At 56.1% G+C, this 9,172-nt stretch overlaps 5 protein-coding genes across 5 annotated transcripts in view; 1 reads left to right on the top strand and 4 right to left on the bottom strand.

Annotated features, from left to right (window-relative positions):
* H310_05138 (hypothetical protein) overlaps window positions 1-410 on the bottom strand; it is a gene marked incomplete at both ends in the record, with an annotated part of 6,913 nt that extends 6,503 nt beyond the window's left edge. The window contains one exon of the mRNA XM_008869779.1: window positions 59-410. Within this exon, the coding sequence (XP_008868001.1) occupies window positions 59-410 (352 nt within the window). The remainder of the gene's footprint in view (window positions 1-58) is intronic.
* An 872-nt stretch (window positions 411-1,282) lies between these two features.
* On the bottom strand, window positions 1,283-2,263 carry H310_05137 (hypothetical protein). The gene has a single exon (XM_008869778.1). It carries the CDS (start codon window positions 2,205-2,207, stop codon window positions 1,353-1,355), a length of 855 nt encoding a protein of 284 aa, XP_008868000.1. The 5' UTR covers window positions 2,208-2,263; the 3' UTR covers window positions 1,283-1,352.
* Window positions 2,264-2,458: 195 nt separating this feature from the next.
* On the bottom strand, window positions 2,459-3,187 carry H310_05136 (hypothetical protein; the record flags this gene model as incomplete). The annotated part of the gene is made up of 3 exons (XM_008869777.1): window positions 2,459-2,494; window positions 2,558-2,767; window positions 2,816-3,187. 3 exons carry the CDS (start codon window positions 3,185-3,187, stop codon window positions 2,459-2,461), a joined length of 618 nt encoding a protein of 205 aa, XP_008867999.1.
* A 669-nt stretch (window positions 3,188-3,856) lies between these two features.
* H310_05135 (hypothetical protein) lies at window positions 3,857-4,810 on the bottom strand (the record flags this gene model as incomplete). The annotated part of the gene is made up of 1 exon (XM_008869776.1): window positions 3,857-4,810. One exon carries the CDS (start codon window positions 4,808-4,810, stop codon window positions 3,914-3,916), a length of 897 nt encoding a protein of 298 aa, XP_008867998.1. The 3' UTR covers window positions 3,857-3,913.
* Window positions 4,811-5,973: 1,163 nt separating this feature from the next.
* On the top strand, window positions 5,974-9,110 carry H310_05134 (hypothetical protein; the record flags this gene model as incomplete). Its single annotated transcript, XM_008869775.1, has 2 exons — window positions 5,974-9,039; window positions 9,101-9,110. The coding sequence occupies exons 1-2, from the start codon at window positions 6,032-6,034 to the stop codon at window positions 9,108-9,110; spliced, it is 3,018 nt and encodes a 1,005-aa protein (XP_008867997.1). The 5' UTR covers window positions 5,974-6,031.
* Window positions 9,111-9,172: the final 62 nt, after the last annotated feature.

Here is a 9,172-nt window from a genome sequence, read left to right as displayed (position 1 = left end):
TTGGTGTACGCACAGAACGAGCAGCACAGCCCGACAGTGTCCAATTGAAGGGGATCACCGAGGTCGTTGCCTGGCAAGTCGGTGTTTTCTTGGATCGTCGTGCACGTGGCAGACGGCAAGACGAGTTTGGCCGAGCGGGAGCCAAGAAAGTACACTCGGTTGGCTGGTTTCGTTTTCAGATAGCATAGACCAGACGTGCCAACCTTTTCCCACGTGTACACCGTGCACCCTGGCGTGTTGACGCAGTCGGCGCAGCAATTACCGGCACTCGCACGTTTGGTTTGTTTGATGTCGTTGCCATCGTAGTCAGTGTTTTCTTCGATGGCCGAGCAGGTGGTTTGGGCGGATGCCGTCAAGAGAAACCCCACCAAGACAACGGCGACGAGAGTTACGATCGCGGCACACGTCATGGTCGTTGACAACTTGGGAAGTGTACGTCCACGCTGGATTGCGATCCTGGCGAAACGTCCCAAGATATTGGGCTATCTTGACCAGTTATACACTCGAGCGAATCATTCGAGTGAAGCTAATTTGTCTCTCGACCCGTTTAGCTCTTTGTCTGCATACAAATGCACAATCAGTTTCCGTAAATCGTGTTAAGACAAAATATACTAGTGCAGAAAAATCCACTCGAGGATGCCAATCACATGCGTGTCATGTTGGAGCCCAGGACACGACTGTTGAGAGACAAGCCCTCGACTGCACAATCACCAAACTGCTCTGACCGCGCGAGCTGTTCAACATGGACAGTGGATTCCTAGTGTTCGCACGCGCTTTGTGATCAGCGACTTCTCGGAGTCTCCGTGCCTGCCTGGATCGTGCACCACGAGCCATCGGATGCAAAATGAAACGGTGTATCCAGAGAAAGATCTCGTCGAACTGAGTAGAATGAGCTTGTCAAACACCTGCCTTTGGCGTCGAAGTGCATGCACATGTATCACACAAACTCGCCAAGAATACCCACCTTGTTCCATCCTCGGCGCCTGCTCACTCCTGGATACAATTCGGACCTAGCAATTGCTGCTCTCCTCGATGCGTGATGGACCGTCATACGTCGTGCTCAAACATCATCCTGCTAGCCGTTCCAACACTGCACATGGACGACATGATGTTGTGCGCAAATGTAGCTACCACCTAGTGTTCACGAGAAATTTGGTAGGGAATAGCAACCCGCGCCGCTCAGCGATGTACAAGTAGGTGCTGACGTAGGAATTCAGGTTGTCCACATGTATAGACATGCCGCAGACCGAGTACGGTTGCTTCAGCACATTTCGTCAGCGAAGGACCAACGAACCGAGTGTCGAGTTGAAAAGTCTAGTGATGCGTTATTGCAAGGTCCTAAGTCTATCTATTCATTCGACCGTATCGTTTCGAATCACTTCGTCTAGAATGCGATCCAGTTCGAGCAAACGCTGGCGCTGTCGCTGGACTTGTTGCACCACACTCGTGGCTTCGACTTCCATGACTTCATCCAGGATTTCGTCGACCAGGTTTTCCATGTCATTGTCCGCCACAAGTGCGTTGGCTTCGTCGTCCAACAAGGAGTCCGTGCTGGGGGTGTCATCGTTCGTCGTTCCCGGAAGCCGTGACACTGGCTCTGGGGCGCGGGCCTCGTCCGGTTCTGTAGGCAGAGCTTCAAGCATCGATGACCCAGGACGTGCTACTGAGGTTTGTTTTGGTGTGGATTGCACGTCGTCCGTGGGTAGCTGAAAGCGGCATGTTGGGCACACATTGTGTTCCTGCAGCCACGGTAACCCACAGGTGGAATGGAAGGTATGGTGGCACGGGAGGTTGATGACAAGGTCCGAAGCAGCAAAGTCGGAAAGGCAAATGGGGCAGTCCGAGTTGCAAGTATCACTTGATGGGAGCTGCGACCACCAGTGGTCTTGGAGCGTGTTGAGGAAGGTCGAACTAGTTTTCGGGGAGGTTGAGTGTGTGCCGCCATACATGTTGTCGAGGCCCAAGTTCATGCTGGCCATGAAGAGGTCGTGGAGGGCGTTGGACAGTCCATTTTCCGCTTCAAGTACCGATGCTAGCGCTTGGTGAAGCATCGAGTTAAGCATCTCTTCATGGGTTGTCATGTTGTTGAAGTGCACAAACAGCATCGCAGGTGCCGTGGGCGGCCGTGGCAGTACGACTGACAGTCGAGGCGCACCGCGAAGAAGCGGTGATACAGACGGCCGTTGCCCCAAGCCATCGCTTGACATGGTCGCAGACTGTAAAGTGCGTGGGCAGAGCGGGGCACCGCATCCCTCAGCACGTTGAAAGTCCCCAATTGACAAGGTTGAATGGCTCTGAAAATACATCCTCGCACGTGATTGGCTAGCGGACGATCTTCGCCAGACATGGCGCCTCTGATTGGCCAGGTTTTGCCTCAGACTCAACCGTCAACTACCGCCGTCGACAACGGCACGCCATCAACGCGCCAGATGCCAGGAGACATGCGATGATTGAAATCTTATAGCGTGTTGACGACGCCATACGCTACGAGCAGCTGACCGACTCACCGTATCGACGCCTATCGAATGCCGTTCGTGGTGTGGTAAGTATGTTGTACTCGCTTCCGTGAAGCACTTGCGGTGGTCGCATAAGTCGGGGTGTGGCTGGAGCGCTTGATTGTAGGAGCTGCAGTGACCTTCTCGTTTAGCTGCTTGGATTTCGACTCGCGTACTTGCATGCGCAAAGATTGATACAATTCTTCAATGATGTCATCGGAATTGGCAGGCGCATCAGGCTCTTCAGGAGGATGCTTCATTGGCGATGCGTTCTTGTTGACTTGTGAGTCACGTAAAGGCATAGAATGTGATGGTCTTACGGGAAGAACCACTGGAATTGACGTGCAATGCCGTGTAGCCGGCTGGACCCGGCCTCTGTTGGTCGAGCTCACCATGACAGGTGCTCCTTTGTCGTGGAACGACGACACGAGCGCCAGGTCGTCCCATATAAATGCCTGTGCGAGCATCACCAGCCCTTCTATGTTCGCCACGGATGTCTTTTCATGTAAGAATTGCATAAACTTGTTCAGGGTTGCCGCTTCGCCCGCCAGTGTGATGTCGCCACAAACCTTGTCGACCTTCATGGAAACCACTGCATCTTGCACTGTGGCAGTGGCAGAGTCAACAAGGTGCACGAGGCTGTCGCGGCACTGGGAAAGTTTCGCCGCGACGTCGTGGAGATTCTTGGCCATGACGTTCATGAATGGATAGGTTATGTAGTGCCCGTTGTGTGCCTTCAAGCAAACGACATACTAGACGCCTTGTTTAGTAATAGTACTAGTTATTTCACAGTCTCGACATGCCGCCCTAGATGAAGGCAAGCCACACAAACGCCAGTCGATGCGCACACGATCCACGACAGCAATGACCATGGCGCTTGTACAGCTCGACAGTTGGTGTCAATGGCTTCGTTTTACTGATGTCCGCTGTCTGAGGATCCCTCTGTGGCCACAACGAGAGTCTCCGAGCGATCCGCTTTCTCGCATGCAGAGTCGGTGCTCTTCTGACCAAGAACGACACGAGATCGATGCAGGGGAAATGCCCATCCCACGCAAACAAAGCTTTCATAAGGTACACGCCGTTCAGATGAACGGCGACAACATCTCGTGGACTCCCGGCAAGCGCTGCCGCAAGCGCTACAAAGCCTCCACGACCACTGGAGTCGCAGCTTTGTCAGGCTATTCACAATACCCTTCACGTTCGTTAACCAATTCGTGCCCACACTCTGCTTACCTCCTCTCCCTTTTCCGTGGACGCGGTATTTCAATACCGAGGACAGAGTCCAACGGGTGGATGCTGTGCGAGGAGGGCTTTCAGCCGTCGACGGCTGGCGGCCACTCGTCGATAGAACGCCTTTGTCAGGGACACGTGTCATGTATTATCTCATAAACTCACGATACGCAACCTGGCCGCCGCCCCTACGCTTTGACGGCCCGACGGGCTAGAATGCGGCGGACGTAATCGGGGTCCACCTTGATCGAGTAAAGTTCCATCGCTTTTGCCGACAGCCACTCGACATCGGTGTTGTCTCCACCGCGATCGACGATGCGGTCGATGGCTTCTCGCTTCGACTTTGGCATGGTCCCGACAGTCAACATTGCTTCATTGTCGGGAAGTACGCGGAGCGAACTGCGTCGAGTTAGCTGTGGAGATGCTCGTGCCTTCATGGGGCTCTCCACAGGCTGGCAACGTCCTGCGACCATGGCTCGATTCTTCTTGGCAAATGGAGGTACATCCATCGAAGTCGTTGCATCTACATTCTTGACGTCAGGTCGAACGATGTCTGGTAATCCTCGCTTCTTGGACGGAATGTCGCGAACTTTGAAAACAACAGGTCCACTTGATGGAGATGGAGCGATGATGGCAACTGGCGGACGCACGTTAGGTGGCGTTGGATCCAAGGCGGGAACGTGATCCGTGGGTTTCGTAGCGACGATGCGATCTTGCAGCACGGCTGCCGAGGCTGCGGTCGAAGCCTCCTTCGCGTACACCACAATGTTGTTCGCTTGTTGGATGAAGTTGCTCACCATGTCGCGGTCGTTCCACACAAACGCTTGCGCTAACGCGACCAACCCGTCGACATGGCGCACGTCCAACTCGTCGCAGATAAACCGGACAAACTTGTTCAGCGTTACGATCTCGATGTCCACCGTGCCGTCTTGTATGGAACGCTGTGCCAACGCATTCAACGTCGACGACGTGTCCTTGACGGCGGACGCGATGTCATCAAAAAGGCGATGTGTGGCAAGGACGACGGCTTCGCGGCACGACGCGACCTTCTCCACTACTTCATCCGTCAGGTCGCTGGCCACCATGCCCCAAACGTCGAAAATCTCGAAATGGTGTGAATTACAAAGAACAGTGCAATGTTTGCGAGTTTCTCCAAGGAACAACGACACTAGGACCAGCAGCGCGCCGCGGCAGCCGTCGTCAGCACGCGGACTGGCCAAACGATGACGTCGAACGAAGACCTGGATGAGGGGTGAGTGCTCGTGCGTCCATGAGCAGCGAGGCGGGGGACGGTACACTGTGAGGGATGCATGTGGTTGTGGTGTCTGCGAAATGTGCGCATGTCCGAAGCATTGGCTACAACCCGTGGGTAGTTCCGAAGGTAGCTGATTTGTGCGAATCGCCTTGCAATGGACACGCCATCGCGTCAGCACGAACTACTGATCGGTCGCGGCGGCCAACACGGAAAACCATGAGGCTCCGTTGGACGCCAAGCTCGCGGCCGAGCACACTATGACGTGCGGCGCCATGCCACAATTGCTTTGTCACAGCGAAGCAACCAACGATGTCGCGAGGCTCACGCACCGGCGACGCACTGTGGCGTTGATCTCGTCAGAGCGTGTCAAATCCAACGCCGTGCAACGCGTATCGTTGTGATCGTCTCATGCCCTTCTTGCGAGATGTACACACTCTTCGTCAAAGGCTGGAATTGCCATCTACTTCTGGAAAACATCGTCGCCAGGACCATCCTGCGCAGTGGAAGGGGCACGTGTTCGTGTCTACTGCATGCAGGGCGTTGCCCCCGCAAGCCGTCAAGGAGCAGGGGAAGGGGGCATCCCGTTCAATCGAGTGGGGCACGGGTTACCTTGGGGCAAGCAGGTCGCGGCGGGCATGACGATGGCCCCGTCGTCCGGGCCATTCAGTCGGTGAAGCTCGATTTTTGCGTCGAGCCACCACCGAATTGCATTACACCATCTAGAATGCATGTCATGTTCGAACGCCGAGGGAAGAATGCAGGTCGTTCTCCACGGAGTTGGTACAAGATCGAACAACCGAGGACATCCCCCACGTTTTGAAAATGGCTGTCGAGCCCACCCGCGTCGTTGTATGAAGCGGAAGTGGCGTGCAATATCGCTGCAGGGATGGGCTTCGCGGCCCATTCGCGACGTTGGCTCGAAGGGCAGCGGGGGAGGGTGCCCAGACCAGACGCTGGACCTGGAATGTATGTGTCTCCCGACCTACATTCTGCCACGGGGTGCCGCTTCCAAGGGGGCTTGTCGGAAAGGTCACTTGTCATTTTGCCCACGATGCGAGACATCAAGGCAGTCCAGTACAGCACGTTTGCCACGACTGCCGCCGACGACGGCGTGGCGCCGCCGTTGGTCCACCCCTTGGACAACGCAGGGTTGCTTTCCAAGTTGGTGTTCTCATGGGCGGGGCCGTTAGTCGCCCTTGGCAACGAGAGGCAGCTTGCACTCAAGGACATGTGGTCGCTGCAGCCCGCAAACAAAGTCGCGAAAATCTCCAGCACGTTCAAGGTCGCGTACAACGCCAAGGGCAAGAGCGTGCTCGGGGGGTTCTTCTCCATGTACTGGGTCCAATTCTGGTGCCTCGGTGCGATGCAACTGTTTTCCGTCGTCGCGAATCTGTACGGGCCGGGGTACGTTCTCGGCGAGATCATCTCGATCGTCCAAGCCCCGTCGTTTGACACAACGTACGCGCTCCAGTTGATCGGGTCGTTGCTCGCGATCCAAATCGCCAACGTGTTTGTGACGGCGCACATGAACTTCCTCGACTCGGTCGTGTCGCTCCAGTTCATGGCAGCCATTCGTTCGATGTTGTTTGAAAAGGCGATGAACTTGAATGCGGCGTCCCGCAAGGTCAAGTCGACGGGAGAGATCACAAACCTCGTGTCCACGGACGCGGCGCGCGTGATGGAGTTTGGCTTGAACGCGCATCAGTTTTGGATTGTCCCGATTCAAGTCGGATGCGTGCTCTACTTGCTGTACAATTTGGTCGGGTGGTCAATCTTTGTCGGGTTCGGAGTCGTGTTTGCGATTGTCGTCGTCAACGCGATCGTGGCCGTGCTGCTCGGCTCGACGCAAAAGGAGTTCTCGACCCTCAAGGACCTTCGCATGAAGCTCGTGAACGAGCTGTTTGGGTCGATTCAAGTCGTCAAGTTCAACGCGTGGGAAGAAAAGTTCCTGGCGAGTGTCCGCGACCTGCGTGCCACCGAAGTGAACGCGATCTGGAAGTTCATGCGGTACCTCGTGTTCCTCCTGACGTTCCTGCGAGGCGCGCCCACGCTCGTGACGATTTCGGTCTTTGCCACGTTTACGCTGTGGATGCGCCAGACGCTGACCATCACGATTGTGTTTTCGACGCTGGCGCTCTTTACAGCGCTGCAGGACGCGATCATGACGTTGCCGATGGTCATCTTGAACCTCGTGCAAGCTCTCGTGTCGGCAAAACGCATTGACGAGTTTCTGCATCTCGACGAACGCGACGACGCTGTGGTCATGACGCCGCGCACCGCCCGCGCTGCCGCAGACATCTACGCCTCCGACCGTGCGGTTGTCGCGATCGAGAGCGGTCACTTTGGCTGGGACGATCACACCCCGTTCTTCAAAAACATCAACTTGAAAGTGCGTCAAGGGGAGTTTGTCGTTGTTCATGGCGCCGTCGGCGCGGGCAAGTCGTCGCTGTGCTCGATTCTGCTCGGCGAAATGCACAAAACTGGCGGCACCGTCTTTGTCGGAGGCGACGTGGCGTACTTTAGCCAGCAGCCGTGGATCCAGCACACCACCGTGCGCGAAAACATTCTGTTTGGCCGACCGTATGACCGCGTCAAGTACCAGGCGGTGGTCGACGCGTGTGCTTTGACCGCCGACATGGCGTCGTTTCCGGCAGGGGACCGTGCGGAAATCGGCCCCAAGGGTCTCAACTTGTCCGGGGGCCAGAAGGCCCGCATCAGTTTGGCTCGGGCGTGTTACAGCGACGCCGACATTTACATTTTGGACTCGCCGCTCTCGGCCGTGGACGCGATTGTGGCCAAGGAGATCTTCTCCAAGTGTTTCCTGGGCTTGCTCAAGCACAAGACAGTGATACTGGTCACGCACAGCCCTGAAATCATCGAGTCTGGGGACGTGGACCGTCTGATTTTGATCCAGGACGGCCAGTTGGTTGAACGCGCCACTTCAGGAACGGCGGCGCAAGCATCCAGTGAGCCACCACTCGTCGCTCCGTTGAGACCGACAAAGGCATACTGGGACGACGAATCCAACTTGCCAGTGTATCTGCCTGTGCACCGCGAGTACGACATGCTGCTGACTCCGTCGGCAACAACCCCGTACAACTTTCACGCATCCGAGATGCTGTTCACGCAAAAGGTCACGTTGTCGGGCACCCACACGTTCGACGACCTCGGGCGCCTTGTCGTGGAAGAGGAATGTCGCGAGGGACGAGTGTCCAAGTCCGTGGCCAATCGGTACTTCAACGCCATGGGCGGGTGGTTGTCAGTAGCAGTCGTAGTTCTGACCAGCGTCGGTGCGCAAGGGGTGCAGTTGGCCACAGACTTGTGGCTAACGCATTGGAGCAACCAAAGCGGGTCCATGGACCCTGGTGCATTTGCGGCCGCGACCGACGCCAACATGATTGTGTACGCCCTCTTGGGGTGTGCCACCTGCGTCGCGTTCGCTGTGCAGATGTCGGCAATGTATGGCTTCGGTCTCGTAGCGTCGCAAAAGCTGTTCGACGACATGCTCACGAATCTCCTTCAAGTGCCCATGCAGTTTTTCGACACCAACCCGATCGGACGCATCCTGAACCGGTTCAGCGACGACGTGATGGCATGCGATATTATGTTGGCCAACACGTTTGTCACAATGGTGGGCATGGTTCTCTTCATCGTGTCGACGGCGGGGACGGCCATTTTCATCATGCAATGGTACGGTCTTGGTGTCCTTCCTCTACTCTACGTGTACGTGCGGCTCGGAGCGTACTACTTGAGTCCTCTTCGCGACCTGAACCGCCTCCAAAAGACGACACGATCTCCCGTGATTACTTTAATCAGCGAAGGCATTGACGGGTCCGTCACGATCCGCGCGTACGGCGACAAGCAACTGCGCAGGTTCTACCGCCTCCAACAGTCCAACGTCGAGACGTTTTGCGCGACCATGTTTGCGCAGACCGCCCTGCGACAATGGTTCACGCTGCGCGTTCAACTCATCAGCTGCGCGATCGTGACCTTGATGCTTCTCACTATTGTCGTCCTCCAAGGCGCCCTCAGCCACGGGTTTGTCGGACTTCTCGTCACGTACGGCTTGACCTTGCCGTCCAGCTTGGAAAACATGGTGTCGATCTGGGCACGGATCGAGACGGACATGATTGCCCCCGAGCGCATCTGTGACTACATTGCAATTGCCCCGGAAGGGGCCCGTCGAAACCAA

Source organism: Aphanomyces invadans (genome assembly GCF_000520115.1).
Source record: "Aphanomyces invadans strain NJM9701 unplaced genomic scaffold supercont1.8, whole genome shotgun sequence".
NCBI lineage: Eukaryota > Oomycota > Saprolegniomycetes > Saprolegniales > Verrucalvaceae > Aphanomyces > Aphanomyces invadans.
Note: the sequence above shows the minus strand (reverse complement) of the source record. Positions and strands in the feature narration are given on the sequence as shown.

Coding starts and splice junctions, on each gene's coding strand:
- H310_05137 (XM_008869778.1), bottom strand. CDS start 2,207: ATGTCAAGCGATGGCTTGGGGCAACGGCCGTCTGTATCACCGCTTCTT.